This window comes from Oncorhynchus mykiss, chromosome 8 (assembly GCF_013265735.2).
Source record: "Oncorhynchus mykiss isolate Arlee chromosome 8, USDA_OmykA_1.1, whole genome shotgun sequence".
Lineage (NCBI taxonomy): Eukaryota > Metazoa > Chordata > Actinopteri > Salmoniformes > Salmonidae > Oncorhynchus > Oncorhynchus mykiss.
Genome location: NC_048572.1, coordinates 44311010 through 44338488, shown reverse-complemented (window position 1 = coordinate 44338488; position 27479 = coordinate 44311010). Strand labels below are relative to the sequence as shown.

The window sequence follows — 27479 nt, the reverse complement described above, 5'->3', positions numbered from 1 at the left end:
CAGCCAATCCAGAGGGGTGGAAGCTATAGTTAGCTTCAACTGTTCAATATCACTGAGTATTTGCATAAAGTTCAGCTTTCCCCGACTTTGGTCCCATCCTGTTCACGCTTCCTCGCCCATGCTCGCATTGCACAACAGTCCCCCCTGCCAACCTTGCTTTTCTCCATTGAAAATGAATGGCTTTCAAGGTTTCATTGACCCCTGTCTTCTTCTATGGAAACCCACTGTTAGATTTATGTTGAATAATTGTGATAGGAAGAGTGGGAGCTGTGACCTTAGTTCACCACTCCACTGTCCACCGCCTACTTCAGTAATCACACCTACACTTCTACAAGTCTGAAAAGTAACTTCCTTTCCTTACACTTGGCAAAGTCCCATATCAAATTTAATTTACTTTTCTGTTCATGTAGAAAAAGCTTGTATTTGTTTTAATTGTTCAGATCTTCTTCTGAATGGAAAATCCTTCATTGCAGACGTCATAGAAGTGTTTCCTCTAGTTTATTTCCCTGGCCGGGCACAAAGACGATATGCATGGTGTGACTGCATGAAGACTACCTAGAAAAAAATATAAAATCTCAGGTTGCAAATACAGATTAAAATCACTTTATTCATCAATGTAAAAAATGTCCAACCGAACTTTGACTTAGTTTTTACCCCAACCCCTCCGAAAGACACACACATAAACAGGTTGGACCAGGTCTGCCTCACTGGGCGCCCGTGGACAATTGTTGTTGTGGAGGTTAAGTGCTTTGCTAAAGGGCACAACGGTAGGCAATGGCATTTTTAAGATTTGATACCAGCAACCCTCCTGTTATCAGCTCACTTCCCAACAGATTATTTCTGTCAGACCCGGGATTCAAACGGTTAAAGGCTCTACCCCCCTGGTTTAATCACTGTCTCCAACTGAAAAAAAATGAATATAGTGAAGATGAGTTGAACTCCACTCTCCTTTAAAACAGAAAATAAGAAAAGCGACAACCTGGAACGTGTCCAGTGAAATCACAGCAGCGAAAGCCGTTGACCTCTGACTCGATGCCTCTCAACTGTGACTGCCTGGTGTTCTAAATAAGATAAGATCACTTTATTGGTCCAACCAAAGTATGACTTCCACTTTTAACCCAACCCCTCCGAAAGAAACGCATACATGTATAAAGGTTTTGGAGAGATGCTACACTGGATGCCCTGGGAGCTGTTGTTGTGGGGAGGTTAAGTGCCTTGCTTAAGGGCACAACTGCAGGAAATGGCATCTAGGATTTGATACCAACTTTCCCACAGATTTTTCCCGTCTGACCCGGGATTCGAACTGGCAACCCTCTGGTTGCTGACTCACCTCTCTAACCACTAAACCTCCCTGGATAAATGGATTATCTACACTAGTTATGTAATAATCTTACTGGGTGTATGAGTAAATCAAGGCTGTTTTAAAACGGGGAGTTATTTTTAATGTTTATGTTTTCTTCAAATGTTTTTTTCTTCTTCATTAGAATTTTGCCAAACAGACTCTAGCCAAAGAAATTGATCTGTGCCATTTTGTAAATGCAACCGAACGGCTCAAATCGGTCTTATGTTGCAAATATATATATTTTTTACATTGGATAAAAGTAGAGACTACAAAATGGTATATCATACACTGCATTTGAGGAACAATGGGAAAGTAATTCTGCTTTGAAAGTTAACAAACTTGTAAACTCACTTTTGAGAAAATGGCCTTTGAATATTTTGGTACCTACTTCATAGCTCTGCTTTTTCTACACCCATTCAGCATTGTTCACACCCTCTTAAGCCAGCCCCACCCAGCTCTTTAAGGATTCACATGTGAGGTCATGTACTAAACAGTGAGTAGTGTAGTAAAGATTAAGACTAAAAGTGGTAGTAGCCTACAATAAGGAAACATTCCAGGTAAACAGAAACTTTACAAACAAAAACACGTTATAAATATTAGATGATGCTTACCCAGACACACTAAATAGATGGGTCATGTGAAGGAAATGCTATAACCCCAGCCACGTCTTGCTAAGTGGATGGGTCTCTACAGAGGGTGTAAACGGTGCAATCAAATGGGTACTTGCCCATTAGCAATATAATACAATAATACAATAATATAATACAAGAATATCAATGATATATGAGGTAGTTATCAATCATGCTATCATGCTATCAATCAGGGGTAAAGTGGCTGAGCAGCAGGATAACATGTTTTTATTGTAGCAGCAACGTATGGCGTGTGAGTTAGGAGAGTCATTTGAATAAAGGTACCGTAGATAGTGCTGATGACTGGTCCGCCCGAACCACGCATGACCAAGGGAATCTATATTCGGAGAGCCTGTTTCTGTCCTGCCCTTGACTTTGGGGCAGGGCATGTGATGTCCTGATCTTCTCAAAAACATACGTTTGTCTAGCTGTGTCCAGTCCAGGTCTTGCTTGTACAGGCAGGCCATCTATGGGAGGAAGGATGTCAGTGTCCCGACTGAGTCTGAACGCTCCTTGGCGACAACACCAGGCTCCAGAGCATCGAAGCTGTGAAACCGGAAATAACAAACAAATGTAGAAGACATTACAGCCTTGCACAACATCAATTCACCTCCCAAGTTCATATAAGAATAATAACCTCATACAATGCAATGAAAATGATATTCACCTGAAGTGCTGGTACTGTTTGAACTGTGGCAGCGGCCTGAAGTTCTGAGTCAGGTGTTGTTGCCAGCCATAGCTTTCCACCAGCACTGTACCATCCTCAAGTCTAACCAGCTGTGGGATGTTGACCCCTGTCTCAGTGCTGTCCTACACAACACCAGCAATCTCAGACAAAGCGTTCACTCTGGTCATTCTGAAACGCTGCTTGATGAGGCCGAAGCACCAGTCTGGGGCAAACTTGATGTGGCCTGTGATCAGAAAGTGAAGGTCCAGACTGTGGTGGTGCTTTGTGCATGGTCTGCCAGGCACAATACCAGAACACAAACTTGTTATTGTTTTGGCCACTGCAGTTATCACAATTCAGGTCCACACGTGTTTCCCCAACTCCGTAGTTGGTGAAGAAATGGTGCATTTAGTTGATGACTGCGCTGCTGCCTTTGCTGGATGACATGCCTTCATCAATCAAGTAGTTGACTTGTTGTGGGTGTCCTTCACAGCAGACACCAAACAAGCCACACTTGCGAGGAGTTAAAAAGTAAATGGGGCCTGGCTGCATAGGGTCAGAAGGATAGTACACCTGCAAACAACACAAGAACATTAAGATAAGTTAATGAAAAGAAAATGTAACGTAAAACATATCATTTAAGTTTTACTTACAATGTGCAGAGCAGCAGCACTCACTTACCTACAAATGTGCAGAGCAGCAGCACTGCATACAGAAACATCATCTTGTAAACTAGAAGAACTCAGTCCGACAACACGTACCTCTGGAAAATACAGAAATAATGTGAGATCAATAAAAGTGGTGCCAATCGTGTTGGGGGTCAATTAAATAATCAAAATGTGTTTGTGCTTTACATACCAAGTGTTGTCATCGATTCCTTGTAAGGACGCCACACTGCTGCTTTTATCACATGAGATGGCCGCAGCTTTCCACCAAAATGTTTGTCCTGGGTGGTGTCCTGGTAACACTATTGCATTATCTTCTGCGCAGTTATTGATGAAGTTCACCACAGTCCTCATGCTTCAGGTGTAACCTGGGCTTGGGCCAGCTCTCTTTCTGATGGGAGGCATTAGACCATTCTCCTTGTATGACTGGTGAAGATATACAGGTGTGTTCTGCTGGTCTTTTTGATGGGAGGCATTAGACCTTTCTCCTTGTACTACTGGTGGTGGAGAGTCAGGCTTGTTCTACTGATGCTGAAAGACAAATTCCAGATACAAACATGTTGGCATTATTATACAATGATAAACGTAATCATCGTCAGACACCTGGCTAACTTGAATAGTCACGTAATCATCTGACGAAATTGAATATTTTGTTTAGACATGTTAGCTAATCAATGAATCATAATCCATAGAGTACTAGCAATACAAACCTAATGTTAGATAAAGTTAACCAAATAGGTTCAATGTTAGCTAGCTAACATTAGGCTATAACTAGCAATGCGAAATGGAATTATGAGAACATTCCTACACACTGATCATAAACATAATGTTAGCTAGCGAGCCAGCCATCTAATGTCAGGTAGCTAGCGAACAGTATGCTTTAACTTGCAATGAAAACATCTTTCTGACAAAATTAGAAATGTATAATATCTGGAAATGAAGCTAAACTCTTACCTGTATACATGGATGAATGCTTCACGGCAGACTGCAACCCCTTTCATTAATTAAGAGGTCCTGTGTCATTTTCGTTGCTGGGCACGCTGTTGTGTCAAGTCACTGGTTCACACTGACCGTGTACAATGTCATAAGAATCATCTTAAGCTTTAGCCCCCACCAAAACTCTGACCATTTCACTCGCCCTAGCAGAGCTGGTTAGGCTGTTTTCACGTTATCTAGAGTGTTGGTGACTGTAACTGTGCTCCTGACAACAATTTAATTAGGCTTTTTTTGCCTAAGTTTACCTACACCAGCCATATTCAACCCGTGTTGAGCATTTGTAAATTCATCAGTTATTCTGCGCTCTGGTACACTCAGACGAGAGTGCTCTGAAACAGTTGTTGCAGTAATGTTCTATTGAAATGGATAGTTGAGTCTATTCTTTAAGTTTTAATGTAAAAAAAGCCACGTTAGACAGGTTTACCTACTGAGCACCTCAAATTGTCAGAAGCATGCTATATGGCAGACCAATCCAAACTCATATCTATGCATGTCCAGCCCACTCATTATCTCAACCAATCATGGTTAGTGGGAAGGTTGCTGACTTTTTCTGTGGCTTAACCAACAAGGCTCGTTATTTAGCAATTTGAATCACATTTACAGATGTCATACAACTTTGTTATTAAGACAGAAGGCATTTCTGCCCCCCAACAAAATGTTGATAAAAAAATTAAGTTTACGCTTCAAACGGCTCTCCTGTGAAGTAGTGACTTGCGGCATATGCCTAGTTTCCTGAAACGGGTCACATATATCGTTTGTAAAGGTCTCGCCGCAAGGCATTCCATCCAACCCATTATTGAGGCCCATTTGCTTTCTCTCTGGCTCATTTGCATGTTTATACACTACCAAACTACAAAGGTTTGGACACACCTACTCATTCCAGGGTTTGTCTTTATTGTTACTATTTTCTACATTGGAGAATAATAGTGAAGACATCAAAACTATGAAATAACACATCATGTAGTAACCCATTTATTTCTAAACAAATAAAAAAATATTGCATTTGAGATTCTTCAAAGTAGCCACCCTTTGCCTTGATGACAGCTTTGCACACTCTTGGCATTCTCTCATCCAGCTTCATGAGGTAGTCACCTGGAATGCATTTCAATTACAGGTGGGCCTATTTTGTGGAATTTCTTTCCTTAATGTGTTTGAGCCAATCAGTTGTGTTATGACAAGGTAGGGTTGGTATACAGAAGACAGCCATGTTTGGTAAAATACCAAGTCTATATTATGGCAAGGACAGCTCAAATATGCGAAGAGAAACGATAGTCGATTACTTTAGGACATGAAGGTCAGTCAATACGGAACATTTCAAGAACTTTGAAAGTTTCTTCAAGTGCAGTCACAAAAACAATCAAGCGCTATGATGAAACTGGCTCTCATGAGGACCGCCACATGAATGGAAGTCCCACAGTTACCTCTGCTGCAGAGGATAAGTTCATTAGAGTTACCAGCCTCAGAAATTGCCGCCCAAAAGTAAGACACATCTCAACATCAACTGTTTAGAGGAGACTGTGTGAATCAGGCCTTCATGGTTGAATTGCTGCAAAGAAACCACTACTAAAGGAAACCAATAAGAAGAAGAGTCTTGCTTAGTTCAAGAAACTCGAGCAATGGACATTAGACCGGTGGAAATTTGTCCTTTGGTATGGATCCAAATTGGACATTTTTGGTTCAAATCGCTGTGTATTTGTGAGACGCAGTGTGGGTGGAGGTGATGTTATGGTGTGGGGGTTCTTTGCTGGTGGCACTGTCTATGATTTATTTAGAATTCAAGGCATACTTAACCAGCATGGCTACCACATCATTCTGCAGCGATACACCATCCCATCTGGGTTAGGCTTAGTGGCACTATCATTTGTTTTTCAACAGGACAATGACCCAACACACCTCCAGGCTGTGTAGGGCTATTTTACCAAGATGGAGAGTGATGGAGTGCTGCATCAGATGACCTGGCCCCAATTGAGATTTTTTGGGGGATTAGTCGGACTGCAGAGTGAAGGAAAAGCAGCCAGCAGGTTGTGGGAACTCCAAGACTGAAAAGCAAGACTGAAAAGCATTCCAGGTTAAGCTGGAACGACATATTTTTACCTTGTCAGCTCGGGGATTTGATCCAGCAACCTTTCGGTTACTGGCCCAATGCTTTAACCACTAGGCTACCTGCTGCCCCATTAAGTGTATGTGTACGCCAAATAGGAGGCCTATACCTGACATTCAGCTATGTTTTACTCTTAGTAGTCGTCTTGATATCAGTAACCAATCCCTTGTCGATGTAACAATAACCAAATTTGATATTCTCCTATTTTATAGTCTAAGGGCCAGTTTTGCTAACATAAATTAAGACTAGTCCTGGACTAAGAAGACATTTCATTGGAGACTCTCCAGTAAAATACTTTTTGGATCCAGGACTAGGCTTAATCTGACTCCGGGAGACTTACTGAGAGTATTTTGCCGGAGACTGGTCTAGTGGTAGTGGCCATCAACACTGTCCACTCTGTACCACATTTCCCCCCTGGCGACTCCAGAGCCCTTCCTCTCGGTCTGTCCCTCGTCATGTATCACATGCATCTTTTCCAATGATACTGTCCTAAATTATGATAAACGCATTACTTCCCCTAAAGGAATAAACACACCATGCCGACAAACAATTAAAACCAGCGGGTGGTTGTCCTATCACCAAAACATCAACTGCCATTTCATGTTCATTTCCTGACTTTTCTATGTTGAATTGCAACCATTCGTCGACACACAGCGTGTCATGGCTAACACACCACGGCCACTCGCTGCTTTTACCCGTTCATCAGCATGTGTTTTGTCCTTAAAAGAAACGACTGTTGTCGCAGTTCCTTTCAAATCCTCTAGTCAACCAAACGTGCTTCAGAACGGCCCTCGAATTCGGCACCTATCTAGGCATGTTCAGCACACTGTTGTCAGTCCCCCCGATTTTGCCGATTAGGCCGATGATTGATGAGTATCCACGCTCTTTCTCTTCCCACTAAGGGGTTTTCAGACAATAAGATACCAGGTCACTGTAATTCGTGCTTACTGGCTCGCCTCCACGCTTGTCCTTCACTCTCACTCCCCATTCCCAGCCAATATGACACAAGTGGGGTTGGATGGTAAATGGGTTTAAATTATCAGGTACAGCAGGCGGTTTCCGCCTTTTTTTGGGGGCCCTCGCCTGAATAACCATCAGAGGAGGTTTGCGATGCGGCCAGGTGATGTGATGATAGGGTTGTCGGGTTGCAAAGGCCAGGTTAAGTGTTGAAGGCGAGTAGGGATCAGCTCGTGGCCAGGTTGGCGAGAGCGGCTGATTTAGCCTGGTACTTGACGGTGGTCTGCTACTCAAAGCCACGAGAGGCTGGGATCAGCTCAAGCGCCTTGTTCTTTTAAAAAGGAATGGTTTAGTGATTGTTGTCATTACTGGAGTGTGTGACGCTTGAGTTCAACGCGGTAGAGAGATCAATGGGGAGGCAGTTGGTTCTGGCCGGAAGTGTACAGTGTGGTGTAATACCTTTGTATGGACACACCTGAAGTGGGCATTTCCCAAACCCACATTTTGTTACTCATAATGTATTCTATGCTAGTTATAGGTGAAAATTAGCATGTTTGTTCAGGTCATATTAAAACTAAAGCTTGCAGATATACAGTTCTGTTCTTTAAATCTCCAATCTTCTGTAGATGAAGAGTCTCCGGTCTTGGATAGACTCACTTAACACTCATCTCTACTAAATTCCACGTGAATTTTCCTTTGACTTAGTTGAGTTTGCATTTGAAAATTCTTGACATTGCGAAAACATTTTTTCTTTGTTAGAGTTCCAATAACGCAATGAAATTTGTTTATATAGAAAAATTACCTGTCTCAAAGACAAAGGAATGGAACAAAATAGAAATATATATATATATATATATATATATATATATATATATATATATATATATATATATATATATATATATATATATATATAGTACCAGTGAAAAGTTTGGACACCTACTCATTCAAGGGTTTTTATTTATTTAAAAAACAACAACGATTTTCTACATTGTAGAATAATAGTGAAGACATCAAAACTATGAAATACATTGCCCACTCGAGACCGATCCCATTGTGCAGCTCCTGAGTGCCTCAATGGTCTAAGACACTGCATAACAGCAAGCTGTGTTGCTACAGATTCTGGTTCAATGCCCGTGCTGGCCTTGACTGAGAGACCTATTAGATGATTGTTGGTTTTTGGTTTCTCTCCCTCTAAAAACAGAAATAAATATTCTAAAACAAACTGGCTTTATTTACAAATTATTAACAATATCTCACCCCATGTTCAAGAACTTTTCTCGCTCATTTTACGTTATTTGAAAACGAAATCTCCAATATTGTTAGTTTTTAAACAAAGCGATTATTATTAATTTAGAATTATATAAAAGCCCATTGGATATTCTCACAGATATATTTTTAACCCTGTTATTAGCAGGATATATATTAATATATAATATTATATATATTAGTCATATTGGTCATGGCAGTTCTCCAGCTATATTCACTGAAAGCGTGCAAGATGTCAAGGCACAAGGAAAGGGGGCACGGGATGGGCGGCTGAGCCGCACACAGAATACCTAGCCCATTGGGAAGGGTGGCGGTGGACACACTGGGTAGCACAGAGCAACACCTTTAAGGGGCATTGCACTAATAATGGTGCCGACTAGGGAAATGTTCCCTCTGTTCTTAGTGCCAGTCTGCATGTTTAAACTAAAACAATGTAACTAATAATGGCATCTTCATGCTTTCGGTAATAAAATAATGATAAAAATACTCTTATTTAGTTATGGATGCATAACGAATTACTATGGGAATAAATATCACTGACTTACAGAAATATTGGAACAAAGTTGTCTAATGAAGGTTAACAAATTGTTGCTTCCTGGAAAATACTCTTTCAAAAAACACATGGTCACGTTGTACAGCACCATTATGGCTATTAGCTGGACAATAGACTTGCCTAGGAGGGTAGGGGGAGAATTCTATTGTTAAATGTATTTCTGAATTAGGTCGGCTGTATCACCACTGGCCGTGATTGGTTGCAATTTCAGTTTAATCCACCAGAAAAGACTAAACAAATAATACCACAAAAAGTATTATTATATATATCACATCTGACCATGATTGGGAGTCCCATAGGGCATTGCACAATTGTCCCAGCGTTTCTCTCCCTCTAATAAAACAGAAATAAATGTTTTGGCCTTTATTCAGATTACAATCGCTCACTTTTGTTTTTTTGAAAAGGAAATAACCTCCAAAATATCGTTATATATTATCAAGTTGATGACACATTATAATAGCCCATTATGGGCTATTAGCAGGACAATATACCTTTACCAACACCTCTCCGTACTTTAATACTTTGCGTTGCTACAGATACCTGTGCTGGCCGCCACCGGGAGACCCATGAGTTGGCTTTTGGTTTTAATTTAGAATCATCCATTCCTCTATGTAGTTATTGGCGGAGAGTCACGTAATATTTTCCGATATGCTGTAGGTGACTAGTGACACATTATTTGTGACATTGTGGTTACAATAAAGAATGTAAACAAGATACTGTTTTTATTGACAGTAGCGATGGACAGCTGGTCGCATTTTGAAACAGGTTGTCCAACACTTGTAGCCCGATTAGCAGGACAATATACCTTTACCAACACCTCTCTGTATTTTAATACTTTGTGGAGGTGGGCTCCCGCAGTGCAAAATGTGATGCTACAGATGCAGGTTCGATACCTGTGCCGGCCACCAACGGGAGACCCATGAGGTGGCTTTTGATTATAATTTAGAATCCTCGAATCCTCTATGTAATTATTGGTGGAGAGTGACGTCATATTTTTCGATATGCTGTAGGTCTACCGCAGGTGACATGAGTCTCTAGTGTTGAGTAATGTGCTGCTAAATGTGGTGTAGGTTTTATTAAAAGAGCATATTGAAGTAAGAGGCAATAGGATTTGAAGCAATAGGCTACAGTTATTTTAGCTGCATTTCGCACTGCCCTGAGACAAGCATGGGGCCTGGTCTTGATAAATCAATGAGATTTTTATTTTGACTGAATCTCTGTTTGGGTATTGGTTAGACTACAATTAGGAATATTATGCTCTTAATGAAACCTTTATTTAAATAGACAAGGCAGTTAAGAACAAATTCTTACTTACAAGGACAGCCTTCCTCTTTGTTGGGGAATTGAACCCCGGTCTCCCGTGTGCCCACATGACACAGGGATTCTTTAGCTAAATAGCTAAGTACTTTAGCCTACTCCCATCCATCATGTTGTACAGCGCCATATTTTCCATTCCATCTTAACGGAAACCAAGAGGGTTTTTCAATTTTCTTGGAATAGAAACACCATAATATTAATCAAATTAGTTGGGCAAAATGTCTTAAAATTAGTCCCATATACTATGTTCTTACAAAAAAAGGTTTAAAATTCCCTAGTACAGTCACTATTGAAGGCTATCGAAGGCTTCTCAGGTGGTCAAACTAGCACTAACTAGCATTAGTGTTACCAGTGGTTGGCACTTAAATAACGTGCCATAGAATTCTGTGGCACCATGCAAGCTGTGCTGCAGTACACTGCAACTTTTAAAGGATAAACCACTGTACGGAATGTAGTAACCATACTACCCATCCCGGATCCGGGAGCGTAATCATTGACTGACACTAATTAGCATAACGCAACGGACATAAATATTACTAGAAAATATTCATTTTCATGAAAATCACAAGTGAAATATATTGAAACACAGCTTAGCCTTTTGTTAATCACCTTGTCATCTCAGCTTTTCAAAATATGCTTTACAGCCAAAGCAAGACAAGCATTTGCATTTGCAAGCCTAGCATAGCATTATGTCCAGCTAGCAGCAGGTAACTTGGTCACGAATATCAGAAAAGCAATCAAATTAAATCGTTTACCTTTGATGAGCTTCGGATGTTTTCACTCACGAGACTCCCAGTTAGATAGCAAATGTTCCTTATTTCCAAAAATATTATTTTTGTAGGAGAAATAGCTCCGTTTGTTCTTCACGTTTGGCTGAGAAATCGACCGGAAATTGCGGTCACGAAAACGCAGAAAAAATATTCAAAATTAGCTCCATAATATCAACAGAAACATGGCAAACGTTGTTTATAATCAATCCGGTGTTTTTCAAATATCTATTCGATAATATATCCACCGGGACAATTTTGTTTTTCAGTAGGAGCGAAAGGAAAAATGGCTACCTCTGAGAGCCATCAGGTGACCACTTACACAATGTAGCCGCTTACGGGTATTCTTCAACATAAAGGCGTAAAACTATGTCACAATGCTGTAGACACCTTGGGGAATACGTATAAATAGTAATCTGGTTGATAGCCCATTCACTGCTCAATAGGGACGCATCGGAACGCAGAGCTTTCAAAACATGAGTCACTTCCGGATTGGATTTTTCTCAGTCTTTCGCCTGCAATATCAGTTCTGGTATACTCACAGACAATATTTTTACAGTTTTGGAAACTTGAGTGTTTTCTATCCTAAGCTGTCAATTATATGCATATTCTAGCATCTTGTCCTGACAAAATAGCCCGTTTACTTTGGGAACGTTATTTTTCCAAAAATGAAAATACTGCCCCCTAGTTACAAGAAGTTTTAACAAATCAAAAAATATTTTAGATTCTTCAAAGTAGCACCCTTTGCCTTGATGACAGCTTTGCACACTCTTGGCATTCTCTCAACCAGGTTCACCAAGAATGCTTTTCCAACAGTCTTGGAATTCCCACATATGCTGAGCACTTGATGGCTGATTTTCCTTCATGCTACGGTCCAACTCATCCCAAACCATCTCAATTGGGTTGAGGTCGGGTGACTGCGGAGGCCAGGTCATCTGATGCAGCACTCCATCACTTTCCTTCTTGGTAAAATAGCCCTTACCCAGCCTGGATGTGTGTTGGGTCATTGTCCTATTGAAAAACACATGATAGTCCCACTAGGTGCAAACCAGATGGGATGGTGTTTCGCTGCATAATTCTGTGGTAGTGGTGCTGGTTAAGTGTGCCTTTAATTCTAAATATATCACAGACAGTATCACCAGCAAAGCACCCCCTCACCATCACCCCTCCATGCTTCTCGGTGGGAACCACACATGCAGAGATCATCCGTTCACCTACTCTGCTTATCACAAAGACACGGCGGTTGGAACCAAAGATTTCAAATTTGGACTCAGACCAAAGGACAGATTTCCACCAGTCTAATGTCCTTAGCTCGTGTTTCTTGGCCCAAGCAAGTCTCATTTTCTTATTGATGTCTTTTTAGTAGTGATTTCTTAGCAGCAATTTGACCATGAAAGCTTGATTCACTCAGTCTCCTCTGAACAGTTGATATTGAGATGTGGATGTTACTTTAACTCTGAAGCATTTATTTGGGCTGCAATTTCTGAGGCTGGTAACTCTAATGAACATATCCTCTACAGCAGAGGTAACTCTGGGTCTTCCTTTCCTGTGGCGGTGACAGCCAGTTTCATGACAGCCAGTTTCACCATAGCACTTGATGGTTTTTGCGACTACATTTAAAGAAACGTTCAAAGTTCTTGACATTTTCCAGACTGACCTTCATGTCTAAAAGTAATGATGGACTGTCATTTCTCTTTGCATATTTGAGCTGTTCTTGCCATAATATGGACTTGGTCTTTTACCAAATAGGGTGATCTTCTGTTTTCCCCCCTGCCTTGTCACAACACAACTGATTGGCTCAAATGCATTAAGAATTAAAGAAATTCCACAAATTAACATTGTTAATTGCAATGCATTCTAAGTGACTTCCTCATAAAGCTGGTTTACAGAATGCCAAGAGTGTGCAAAGCTGTCAAGTGATGGCTATTTTGAAGAATCTCAAATATAATTTAATTTGTTTAACACCTTTTTTTGGTTACTACATGATTCCATGTGTTATTGCATAGTTTTGATGTCTTCACAATGTAGAAAATAGTAAAAAAATAAAGAAAAACCCTTGAATGCGTAGGTGTCAACTTTTGACTGGTACTGTATTTTCCAATAAGTTAATTGGGTCATTAGATTTCCATTTACTCTAGTCTCTGCCTCCAACAGTTTGTCAAGTTTGCCAACATCGAGGAGGACACACCGTCCTACCACCGGCGCTATGACTTCTTTGTCTCCCAGTTCAGCGCCATGTGCCACTCAACCCATGAAGATCCTGAGACCAGAACCAGGTGAGGAAATAACAGGCTTGAAAATAAACCTTGAACAAAAAAATTATTAAAGGAATTGTTCACTTGAATTAAATTATGCTCACTGGGAAGAAATTGCCATTTTCTCCTTGTCCATAGACAAGTAAGGAAGCAAATATGTAAAGTTGTAATTTTGGTTAACCAGTGTATCCCTTTAAAGCCAACCAACCAACCAGTGAAAGAATCTCTAGAACAGTGGTGGTGCATACATCTCTTTATACTCAGGCGCTTTATAGGGATGCCTACTCCACTAGAGATGCCTGCTCTTCCTTAATCTAATAAAGACACCAGGAATATATTCAGATGACTATGATTCACTCTCTGCAGAGAGACCTCATCCCACCACCAATATTGCTGTAATTATTTGTTTAAAAAAGTGTTGTTACCTAACCTTACCACCTGGGGGCAGCCCGTCAGGAAGTCCAGGATCTAGTTTTAGAGGGAGGTGTTTAGTCCCAGAGTCCTTAGCTAACTGGTGAGCTTTGAGGGCACTATGGTGTTGAATGCTGAGCTGTAGTCAATGAATAGCAATCTCACAAAGGTGTTCCTTTTGTCCAGGTGGGAAAGGGCAGTGTGGATCTGTTAGGGCGGTATGCAAATTGGAGTGGGTCTAGGGTTTCTGGGATAATGGTGTTGATGTGAGCCATGACCAGCCTTTCAAAGCACTTAATGGCTACAGATGTAAGTGCTACGGGTCGGCAGATTACCTTGGCGTTCTATGGTGGTCTGCTTAAAACAGGTTGGTATCACAGTCTCGGACAGGGAGAGGTTGAAAATGTCAGTGAAGACACTTGCTAGTTGGTCAGCGCATGCTCGCAGTACACGGCCTGGTAGTCCGTCTGGCCCTGCGGCCTTGTGAATGTGGACCTGTCTAAAGGTCTTACTCACATCGCCTGCGGAGAGCGTGATCAGTCTTCCGGCACAGCTGATGCTCTCATGCATTCTCAGTGTTACTTGCCTCGAAGCGAGCATAGAAGTAGTTTAGCTCGTCAGGTAGGCTCGTGTCACTGGGCAGCTCTCAGCTGTGTTTCCCTTTGTAGTCTGTAATGGTTTGCAGGCCCTGCCACATCTGACGACCGTCAGAGCCGGTGTAGTACGACTTGATCTTAGTCCTGTATTGATGCTTTGCCTGTTTGATGGTTCGTTGGAGGGCATAGCGAGATTTGTCATAAGCTTCCAGGTTAGAGTCCCACTCATTGAAAGCAGCAGCTCTAGTCTTTAGCTCAGTGCGGATGTTGCCTGTAATCCATGGCTTCTGGTTAGGGTAGATACGTACAGTCACTGTGGGGACGACGTCATCGATGCACTTATTGATGACGCCAATGACAGATGTGGTGTACTCCTCAATGCCATTTAGATTTCTGGCTAAGGTTAATTCGATTTCTGTCTAAGTTTATTCAAGATGTATTGCATTAGTGGATACTTGCACTGTTCTCAGGGCAGGTCTGCCGGTTTTGACTAGCAGATGTGACTTTTCACAGCAGGTTAGGATAATGTAAACTGCAGGTTAGGAGAATTAGCGTGTCAGGTTAGGAGAAGGACATTAATGTTAGGAAAAGGCTCAAATTGACCCATACACGACTCGGAAATATCTAGCTACAACCAAGCCTGCCATTAGAACAGTCTTGGTTTGTTCTTTTTTTAACACATTAAGAAAATGTTTTTAAACAATACAAAACATACACAATCAAATGACAGCATACAGACACACACACACAAACATCGACATCACACCTGCCCAGATCCACCTTCTCACACCCCAGTGCCCACATCACACTCCGCCACATGGCTGCACAAACTGCACCATTTTGTTTCTCTCTGTCGCCTACGCACTTTCAACATTTCGATATGTAGAAAAATGTGAAATGTTTTTTACATTGGATAAAAGTAAAGACTCAAAGCTAGATAATGGTATATCATACACTACAGTTAGGGAACATTGGGAAAGTAATTCTGCTTTGGAAGTTGATAAACTTGGGACCTCACTTTTGAGAAAATGGCCCTACTGGAGAGCTCTTTGTCTACACCATTCAGCATCGTTCACACCCTCTTAAGCCTTAGCCCCACCCATTTCTTTAAGGATTCACATGTGATGTCATGTACTAAACAACCCAAAATTTCAAGACTGAAGACGTGGTATAAACCAATCTATCGATAGTTGTCGCAGTTGCATCATGAACATTCTATTGTCGCCCAACATCATCAAACTTGTCGTTTTCGTTATAAAACAGTATAAATACAAAAACTACAGGCTGCCTGTTTGTCCAAAATAGCATAACTAATGTATTTTAACACCCATTAATTAACCCACCTGTTTAAATATGTATTCAGTATATGTCAATCTAGCAACTTTCTAAACAATGTTTTGGTTTGTTTCTAGCATCTTAGCTATCTAGCTAATGTTACGCTAGCTGGCTAGTCAGTTCAAATAATGACCATATCATATAGCTGACAACTTCTTCACTTTAGCTAATTTGTCTTCATTATGACAGGAAAATAAACTCACAAGAAGATCATTATTTACTAGTTAATGGCGAGCCAATTACAGAAAATATATTGCGGTTGTGAGTTTGTTGAAAGAAAATGAGGGCATTCTACCAGAGTTTTTTTTATTCGGACTATGTCTTGTTGGCCTAACATTATATCCTAATTTGACTTTGGTCCAGGTCATGTTCTTCACATTACCGTCTGGTAGACACATAGAAAATCAAATAAAATCAAAGTTGATTTATCACATGCACAGGTTACAGAAGGTGTAGTGAAATTGATACTTGCATAGTGGAGTCTTTTGTTTAGACATGTAGCTAGCTTGCTAAACAATGAACCATAATCCTGATTTATACTACCCTGTATGAATCTGCAGGTAGCTAACCAACCCGGTTCAATGTTAGCTAGCTATCTAACATTAGGCTATAACTAGCAATGCAAATGATACAAGTAATATTACTACAAAGATCATACATGTAACGTTAGCTAGCTAGCGAGCAAGCCAGCTAACATTAGCTAGCTAGCTAACAGTACGCTTTAACTTGCAATGAAAATTACTTTATGATAAATTAGAAACGTATTATATCTGAAAATGTAGCTAGCTGGATTATTTTACCCATATGGATGGACTCTTCTCCCTCTCTGTCACGGATACCATGGTTGCCCTTAGTTTGAAGATGTAATCTGGAGACCGGTTTGTTATACAACAGCCTTCTGTGTGTTGTCTATTCAACTCCCTCTATATATTTGCATTTAAACAGCCAAATCTTCTCCAGTTCCTTAGCTATCACACTCTGCTTCCACTGGGCATTCCATTCCTGATTTCACATCTCGGCCCTCCAGAAAGTGGAGAGCCACACTTTTTTGCTGTTCTACTATGTGATATCTTCAAACAAAGATGTGTTAGAAAGGATTGCCTACACATACTGATCAACTCATGTTATAATCCCCAGTTTACAATTGGCTCATTCATCCCCCTCCTCTCCCCTGTAACTATTCCCCAGGTCGTTGTTGTAAATGAGAATGTGTTCTCAGTCAACTTACCTGGTAAAATAATGGATAAATAAATAGAAGCGCACAGGCCAATCCAAACTCATCTTTCGACATGTCCAGCCCATCTATCTCAGCCAATCATGGCTAGCGGGAAGGTTCCAGTCTTTTCCGCGGCTAAATAAACTTGTCTCGTAATTTTACATTTATTCTCATTTACAAATGGCCATTCTTGTTTGTTATGGAGGCACATGAAAGTTCACGTTCCAGAAGGCATTTCTGCCAAAAAACAAATGTTGACTTGCGACATACGCATAGTTTCCTGAAACGTGTCAGAAATGTGGAAAAAGGGAAGGTGTCTGAATGCTTTCCCAATAAACTGTGACCTTTGAAATGTTTAAGTCCTTCAAATATAGTATTTAAAGTGTGTGTGTGTATCCTGTTTAGGATCCGTGTGGCCGGTATCAAAGGGCTGCAGGGTGTGGTGAGGAAGACGGTGAACGATGAGCTTCAGGCCATCATCTGGGAGCCCCAGCACATGGACAAACTCATCCCCTCCATGCTGTTCAACATGCAGGATGCTGAGGACCTAGACAGGTACTTAAAACATGTATATACACACATGGCAGTCATAGACATTGAAATATATATTTATGCACTAACATCAATAAATCAACAATTAGTCCTGGGAGGTGGTCCTGACTGTCGCAACTTGTCTACTTAAAGTAGTCATCTGCAGTTAAAATCACAACAAACAGGCCACAGATATGGCAAACAGCTAAGGGATGGGGCTGGAAAAATGCAACCACTCTCAAATTCATAGACAGACCTATGGATGCAAGGACTGACTGTCCATGAGATCTAAATGACAGTTTTAAGCATTTTTTGACCTTTTACTTTAGTTTATTTAGTGAATATTTTCTTAACCAACAATACAGTTCAAGAAATAGAATTAAGGGCTTGTAAGTAAGCATTTCACAGTAAGGTCTACACTTGTATTTGGCGCATGTGAGAAATAAAATTTGATTTGTTTAGTGTTTATTTACGAACAAAGCAGTAAAACATCATTATATTCGACCATGCTGGTCATTTATGAACATTTGAACATCTTGGCCATGTTCTGTTATAATCTCCATCCATCCGGGACAACAAATAATATTTGAAACCAGTTCTTAAGGTGAACCTGTTTATCCATAAGAATATAAGGCTTAGATCAAGGGCCCTAAATTCCAGTCTGAGGACGATGGGAAAATCTGGAAAACACTGGCCATTGCTAACTTTTCATGAATCTTCACTCTTTTTACACTATATAGACACTAGTAAAATTCCCACAGGGATCACATGCACATATTGAAAGTGTATGCACACACTGTACTGTACATCACTTTGGTTAAAAGCTTCTGTTAAGTGACATTTTTATATTATAATTAAAGACTGTTTGAATTGACATATTTCTTCTCAATAGACATCAGCTAGCTCTAAGAAAATGTGTCCCTTCTCCCTTTCCCCTCTCTCTCACACCCCCTTCATCCATTTCTCTATTCTCCCTTTGTCTCTCTTTCCAAGTGGTAATCCACCACCGCTCTTCTTTCTTAATTGTAAAAGAACCCCCCTGAATCTACGTCTGCACCTTTCTATGATCTGTCCGCTGTGTACAGTGCATTCGGAAAGTATTCAGACCCCTTGACTTTTTTAACATTTTGTTACATTACAGCCTTATTCTAAAATGTATTAAAGTGTTTTATTTCCTCATCAATCTACACACAATACACCATAATGACAAAGTGAAAACAGGTTTTTAGAAGTATTTGCAAATGTATTAAAAATTAAAAACAGAAACCTTTTTTACTTAACTATTCAGACCCTTTTCTATGAGACTCAAAATTGAGCTCAGGTGCAACCATCTCTGCAGCACTCCACCTATCAGGCCTTTATAGTAGTGGCCAGACTGAAGCCACTCCTCAGTTAAAGGCACATGACAGTCCACTTGGAGTTTGCCAAAGGGCCCCTTAAGGACTCAAACCGTAAGAAACAAGATTCTCTGGTCTGATGAAACCAAGAACTCTTTGGCCTGAATGCCATGTGTCACGTCTGGAGGAAACCTGGCACCATCCCTACGGTGAAGCATGGTGGTGGCAGCATCATTCTGTGGGGATGTTTTTCAACGGCAGGGACTGGGAAACTAGTCACGATCGAGGGAAAGATGAACGGAGCAAAGTGCAGAGATCCTTGATGAAAACCTGCTCCAGAGCGCTCAGGACCTCATTTTGGGGGTGAAGGTTCAACTTCCAACAGGACAATGACCCTAAGCACATAGCCAAGCCAGCGCAGGAAAGGCTTCGGGACAAGTCTCTGAATGTTCTTGACTGGCCCAGCCAGAGCCTGTAGCATGGGTAATATTGTGTACTACAAACTCCCCAGACGCCTCGCGCAGTCTCAGATTGAGTCCCAAATGGCAACCTATTCCATATATTGTGCATTGCTTTTGACCAGGGCCCTATGGGGGCTTTCCTATGCGCCCTGGGCAAATGAAGTACACTATATAGGGAATAGTTTGCCCTTTGGGACCCAGGCCCTCTCCTGAGATTTTCCATTAGCCCGAGGAGGATGAGTGACGATGGGGAATTGACATAGTTCTTCTGGAGAAAGGAGAATAGCTTGATGATATTTCATACAGCGAAACCGTTAGGAGAGGAGCCGGAGGTAGCCGTTGAGCCAGGCTCTTGCCCATGCTGGAGATTAAGATTTAGACACCTTGACACGCGGCGGCTCGGCTTGATGAGACAGGACAGGTTTGTGGAGATAAAGCTTTACCCTCCTCTCCTCTACTCTCCTCCTATCCCCCGGTGCAAAATACAGACATCTCTCTCTTGCTCCCTTTCTCTCTCTCCTCTCTCTAGTCTCTCCTTCTCCCCTCTCTTTCTAGCCTCCTCTCTCTTTCTGTTCTTCTTCCCTCCAGGTCGTTTCCATGTGAACAAAGCTATTTTTGGTGCAACTTTTTTTTCTGTCCTTATACATGGAGCTCTCTTAGAACAGCAGACGAGCACTGCCGCATGCTGAGGAATTCCAGTTTTGATACATCTACCACAACAGTGTTTGTCTCTTAATAATATTGTTTCGCCACATGTTTACCGCCTTATGAAGGTAATGACACTTCTGGCTAGGTGGGGAGGGATAAACAACACATTCTACAGCACCTTTTTAGCTCGTCGCCTGTCAATCACATGGTATTCACAAAGTACATGGCTTTTCTGTGACCACAGTATAACCAAGGAAATTGGTTGCTCCCCTTTCTCTTGAATTTGTTGCATTGCACAATGTGGTCAAGATAAAAGTGAGCAGTCATGATACACCCATCTTTGTATGTGCACAGGTTATTCATGCTAGCATACTTTTTGAATCGTGTAGTTTACCTGCAGAGAAGATCAGAAGTAGAGGTTCATTCAAATCCTATTTTTTTATGGAACACAATGGGATTCGCGGTAGGCGGATCACTACTAGGAAGAACCAATCGCACAACATCTGTCAGAAACAGACCGGTTGACTGGTGAATGAGGTGAGCCCCTCCCGTTTTATTAAGGTGCCACTCACACGCCCACTGGTTATTCTCGCTCCCTTCCTTGCGAAGTTTACTATGCTCCGGAATCTCCCCTCAGCACGACTTGATCCTGCTTAAATGTTCTCAAGCGAATCGCAAGGTTAACGCTGCCGAACGTAGGACCTCTGCTCTTGTCTCTTTGTGTTGAAGTACAAATTCATTTTCTACTTTTCTGCATTTTCTACTCTTTCTACTATATTTGTGACCAACTGCCTCGATTCGGTCTTATGTAGCAAAATTTGAAATGGTGTTTTTTACATTGTATAAGAGTATATCATACACTGTATATCATACACTGCAGTTGAGGAACAGTGGGAAAGTAATTCTGCTTGGAAAGCTGATAAACTTGTGACCCCACTTTTGAGAAAATGTCCCTTGAATGTTTTGGTACACCTACTGGAGAGCTCTTCTTTGTCTACACCCATTCATGTCTACACCCGTTCCCAACCTCTTAAGCCTTAGCCCCACCCATCTCTTTAAGGATTCACATGTGAGGCTATGTTTCAAGACTAGATTTCAAGACTAAAAGTGGTAAAAGTAGTAGCCTACAATAAGGAAAAACTCCAGGTAAAAATACACTATCTAGACCTTGGCCTATATCCTAATCTGACGTTGGTGCAGGTCATGTTGTTCTTCACCTATAAACACACTTTATAAAAAATGTCTAAGTTTATTGGTCACACACGCAGGCTACAGAAGGTGTAAATGGTACAGTGAAACGGTTACTTGCATAGGAGCTATATCAAAAACAAAGTGTCCAGATAAAAATAACACGATAAAAGATATTGTATAATTATTAGATGATGCTTGCCCGACACACTTGTCTAAATTGATGAGTCATGTGAAGGAAATGCTATAACCACCCCCCAGCCACATCTAGCTAAGTGGATGGGACACTATTGTCTAGAAATGTTCAATAGATTGCCGTAATCACCCCCAGACACATCTGGCTAACTGGAAGGGTCATGTAATCATCTGGCGAAGTGGTGTTTAGACATGTACTTTAGCTAGCTAGCATAATCTCAACTCGTACTACTACAAATGTAAACATTGTCTTAGCTGTAGTATGAATCTGAAGGTAGCTAAAGAGCTAACCAACAATGTTCAAAGTTAGCTAGCTAATATTTAGCAATAAATAGTAATGCAAATGGATTTCTGATACAAATAATATTACTACACAGATCATACACATAATGTTAGCTAGCAAGCTAACATTCACTAGCTAACAGTACGCGTTAACTTGCAATGAAAACATATAATATGTGAAAATGTAGCTAGACTCTTACCCATATACATGGAAGAACGCTTCATGGCAGACTGGAACCAAAACTCAGTTTTGTTTGTAACTGCATCTTGTTTGGCCAGCGTTGTCAAGTCACTCCGGTTCACACTGACCGTGGCATGTGCAGAAAGTAGTCAATGACTTTTTCCAACTGATCTGTCGATAGCACCTGCTAAATTCAGGGCATCAATATTGTTGAGAAAAGTAACAGCATTTTTGTAGTTTGTGGCTAACGTTAGTCTTTTCTACTGCGCTGTTTTTTGAAAGATATATCAACACATAGTTAGCTAGCTAACCACCGTCTAGCAATTGCTAGTTTAGCTCTCGTATATAGTTCACCTCAGATTAAATGTAGACTCAGCTAACCTAAGCTAGGCGAAATGCTCAGACGGCCTACAGCTAGCACACCAGTTCAGCTTGTATAGTTCACATAACGTTCAGTTGTTTTGTGCTTACTTACTTGACCATCCCGACCTACTAGGTTCTCTGGCCAATAGACTCAAAAACAGATTCAGCTCTACTGGGTGGTGCAGTGGTCTAGGGCACTGCATCGCAGCGCTAGCTGTGCCACCAGAGACTCTGTGTTCGCACCCAGGCTCTGTCGCGACCGGGAGGTCCGTGGGGCGATGCACAATTGGCCTAGCGTCGTCCGGGTTAGGCCAGTAGGAATATCCTTGTCTCATCACGCACCAGCGACTCCTGTGGCGGGCCGGGCGCAGTGCGGCTGGCTTCCGGGTTGGATGCGCGCTGTGTTAAGAAGCAGTGCGGCTTGGTTGGGTTGTGTTTCGGAGGACGCATGGCTTTCGACCTTCGTCTCTCCCGAGCCTGTACGGGAGTTGTAGTGATGAGACAATTAGATACCACGAAAAGGGGGGTAAAATAAAAAAAAACAGAGCTACTGCTTCAAGGCTAGCCTGTGCACCTCTTGCCTCGCAGACCCGGGTACGTGGCAACCCGGTCTCCCCTCTACAAGCCAAGGCTCTGCATTAGGGAGAGGGCAGTTTGCTAACGCCAGGCTGCAAACCCACAGTCCAAGACAAAGGCAGACAGTGGGGGAAATGGTAATTTGCTGCGGCCGCTTCAAGGTCCCGTCCTGCATCCCCAGCGGCAGAAAGGGACAGCAACAGTTCACGCCATGTCCCTCTCGGGTGCAGCACAGACTTTCCCTCCATCAGAATGAGGTAGAGGCATATCTGTGCTCCTAAAACCCTACCCCTCATGCAGCGGCTCATTCCTATGCGTCCGCTCACAGGGAAGATGGAAGGGGCTCACTAAAACCTCCATGCCACAACTCTCCCCTCTGCTCTTTTTGAAGTAGCCGTGGAAGACCGACAATTTGGATGTACCCCATTCTGGACATATGGGTCCCTCAACAGCTATGTTGAAAAGGTCCATGTGCTTACTTACTTGACCAGCCCGAATCTATGGTCAACGTGCTGTCTCGCTCTTTTCGTCAAGGCGACTGGTTCACTTCAATCGACCTACAGGGCTCTTATTTTTACGTAATACCAGCACACAGGAGGTTTCTCATTTTTTCCATTCAGGGAACAGTCTATGAATACCTCGGTGTCCCCTTCGGCCTAGCACTAGCTCCCCGCATGTTCAACAAGTGTGTGGAGGAGGCTGTAGCGCCCCGGAGAATCAGGGGAATAAGAACTCCCGAGTGGCGCAGCGGTCTAAGGCACTCAGTGCTAGAGTGCTTCTCAGTGCTAGAGGAGTCACTACAGAACCTTGTTCGATCCTGGGCTGTATCACAACCAGCTGTGATTGGGAGTCCCATAGGGAGGCACACAATTGGCCCAGCATCGTACGGATTAGGGTTTGGCCTGGGTAGGCCGTCCATTGTAAATAAGAATTTGTTCTCAACTGACTTGTCTAGTTAAATAAAATCTAATTTAGAGTCTCCACCAAAGCAGTACGAGACACGGCTTCCCTCTTAACCCACTTCACCGAGTTAGGGTTCAAGATCAACAGGAAAAAGAGCTGTTTGGTGCCCACATAGAGAATAGAATACCTAAGCGTCAAGCTGGATCTATTTTATCGGGCTACACTATCGACAGTTCCGCAGGGGGTGCTCCTGTTATGCTCAGAACGTATCTTTGAGTCTTGGGGTTGATGGCATCCTCCATCTCAGTACCACTGTGTCTACTGGGAATGAGAGACTTCCAGCGTTGGGTATCTACCCAACGTCTGTGTACACAACATCACCTCAATCAAAAAGTTAACGGTAACCTTCTCTCGGCTGTCTGTCACTGGAAGAGCCCCTTGATCTTTGTTTCTGGTCCCGACAGCTCTGCCACTCATGTAAACTACCTCAAACTTCTGACAGTGTTTCTTTCATTGAAATATTTTCAGCCCTTCAGGAATTATCACATCCTGATCAGGACAGACAATACGACTGGTGGCATACATCAACCCCCAGGGTGGCACTTTCTGTCAAGATTATTCTGTGGAGCAGAACACACCCACTCTCACTATGCGCGACTCATGTCCTGGGCGTACTGAATATAGGAGCGGACTTGTCCATAGGGAATCCCCTATACGGGGATTGGAGACTCCCATCCCCAAGTGGTGAACCAGATCTTGGAGAGATATGGTTGAACACCATTGATCTCTATGCATCGCACAAAGAGAGAAACTGCCCGCTGTTCTTTGCGCTAGCAGTACTACTGGAGGTAGACGCACTGGCTCACCCTTTGGCCAAGGGTGCTGCTCTACGCTTTTTTCCCTCTGCCTGAGGCTTATCCCTCATCTTAGTAGTCCCAGGATGGCCAGGAAAGCTCTGGTTAGCGAAGATCAGTCTCTTACTTTGACAAGCCCTGGCAGCTACTGTTACGCAGGGAACTTCTGACCCAAATTAACAAAGAGATTTCTCACCCTCACCCAGAAACCATGGCCCTCTGGGCCAAGCCTGTGAGAGGATGAATCTGAATGCGACAGGCTTTCCACTCACTGAGACTGTTCAGAGTGCCAAAGCCCCTTTTTCACTGTTTGGAAACAAGTGGCATGTTTTTGAGAAGTGGCTTTGACAAAAACACAGTCGGGATCGCGTCGCTTACGTCCAGTCTCCAAGCCTTTAGCCCCGTCTTGGGACCTATTTTGCTTGAGGCTATTTCACAGCAGCCTTTTAAGCTGCTGGAAGGTGTGGAGATGAAATATCTCTCCATCAAAACCCCTTTGCTGATTGCCCTTCTGCCTGCAGAGTGAGTGAGCTTCACGCACTGCCAGTCTACCATTTGTGCCTACAGTTTGCACTGAGTACATCCAAGTTAACTTAAACCTTCTTTTATGCCTATGGTCAGCGATAATTATAATTGTCTTCCCTTGGAGCTTGTGGCTTTCCACCCGCCGCCATTCACTAACATGGAATAAGAGCCTCTCCACTGTTTGTCCAGTACTCACGTTGCACATTTACTTGGACAGAATGAGAGCCTTACGCAAGAGCGACCAACTCTACATTTCTTCAGCGCCCCCATGCAAGGGTAGGCTCCTCTCTCGTCAACGACTATCCCATTGGATAGTGGAGGCTATTATATTGGCTTGTAATAGCAACTGTTTACAGCCCCCGAAGGGCCTGAGGACTCTTGGGCACTGTTCAAATGATTCTCTTTATAAGGGATATGCAATGTGGCATGTTGGGCTACATTTGAGGTTTTACCGAAAGGATGTCACTGCACCTTCATTGATGCCTACTGTCCCCTGTGTCGGAGCCTCTGAGGGATGCTTTTTTTGGAACTACCCTGGCTTCGGAGAACATGTCTGCGATATTGGAGTTGGCCATATCCCATTGCGATACTTCAAAACATGTATTTGAAAGAACTCTAATCAAATGTAATCATCACATGCTTCGTAAACGACAGGTGTGGACTAACAGTGAAATGCTTACTGATGGGCCCTTCCTAACAATGCAGAGAGAAAGAAAATGGAGAAATAATAGAAAAGTAAAACATGTAGTAATAGATACACAATGAGTAACAATAACTTGACTATATACAACAGGTAGATATGTACATATAACTATGAATAAAGTGACAGAGTAAACAACAGCAGCATATGTGTAAAATTAAATAGTGCGAAAAGGGTTGTTGCTATTTAGTTAACTATTCAAATAAATAAATATTTACCAGTCTTATATCTTTGGGGTAGAAGCTGTTAACGGTCCTTGGTTCCAGACTTGGTGCATTGGTACTGCTTGCTGTGCGGTAGCAGAGATAACTATCTATAACTTGGGTGGCTTGAGTCTTGGTCAATTTTTAGGGCCTTCCGCTGACACCGCCTGGTATAGAGGTCCTGGATTGTGGGGTGCTCAGCCCTAAGGATGTACTGAGCCATATGTACTACCCTCTGTAGCGTTTTGCGATTGAATGCTAAGCAGTTACCATACCAAGCGGTAATGAAGCCAGTCAAGATGCTCTCAATGGTTCAGCTATAGATATTTTTGAGAATCTGAGGGCCCATGCCAAATATTTTCATCCACCTGAATGGAAATAGGCGTTGTCGGGCCCTCTTCACGACTGTATTAGGGTGTTTGGACAATGATAGAACAGCATTCTCACGTAGGTTTTTATTTTGTCCAAGTGGGAAAAGGCAGTGTGGAGTGCAATAGAGATTGTGTCGTCTGTTGATCTGTTGGGGTGGTATACGAATGGGTCTAGGGTGTCAGAGATTATGGTATTAATGTGAGCCATGACCAGCCTTTCAAAGCATTACATGGCTACAGATGTGAGTGCTATGGGGCGATAGTCATTTAGACAGGTTACCTTGGCATTCTTGGGCACAGGGACTATGCTGGTCTGCTTGAAACATGTAGGTATTACATACTCTGTAAGGGAGAGGTAGTAAATGTAATTGAAGACATCTCACTCATATTGGGGAGTCAGTCGGATCAGGTGCCCTCTGTCATGTAATTTTATTCACTGTGATCTCAAAGGCAAAACGGATCTGAAAACGGAAATCAAATTAGTATAATAAAAAAATCCTCATTTAAAAATTTCAGTTTAAGCTATAGATATCTGGTTTTGCCTTTGATGCATCTCAATCCACCATATCCGCCGATGTAGAACTTCCGCATCTGCGGTGAAAGGTGACAGAGCTAGAGCGGTGTTTGTCAGACCATGAGACATCTCGAAAACCGTCTGTAGGGTCCGAACGGTTTGGCCTTTCAAACTATTATGGAAAGATGAGACTCTCACAAACACAATGGTGTTCTCGGTTTTGGGCTCGTCTGAAGTCGGTACAGCCGATCTGCCAACTTCTGATTTTCCAACAGTCTTGAAGGAGTTCCCACATATGCTGAGCACTTGTTGGCTGCGTTCCTTCACTCTGCGGTCCAACTCATCCCAAACCATCTCAACTTAGTTGAGGTCGGATGATTGTGGAGGCCAGGTCCATCTGATGCTGCATCACACTCCTTCTTGGTCAAATAGCCCTTACACCAGCTGGAGTTGTGTTTTGGGTCATTTCCTTGTTGAAAAACGAATGATAGTCCCACTAGGTGCAAACCAAATGGGATGGAGTATCGCTGCAGAATGCTATGGTAGCCATGCTGGTTAAGTGTGCCTTGAA

The 27479-nt window shown here is 42.3% G+C and overlaps 1 protein-coding gene across 3 annotated transcripts in view; it reads left to right on the top strand.

Moving 5' to 3' along the window:
- Positions 1 to 27479, top strand: part of efr3a (EFR3 homolog A (S. cerevisiae)) — a 251567-nt gene that overhangs the window by 98071 nt on the left and 126017 nt on the right. For all 3 annotated transcript variants that reach the window (XM_021612602.2, XM_021612601.2, XM_021612600.2), the window contains 2 exons: positions 13418 to 13539; positions 17482 to 17631. In XM_021612602.2, coding sequence (XP_021468277.1) covers positions 13418 to 13539; positions 17482 to 17631 — 272 coding nt within the window. The remainder of the gene's footprint in view (positions 1 to 13417; positions 13540 to 17481; positions 17632 to 27479) is intronic.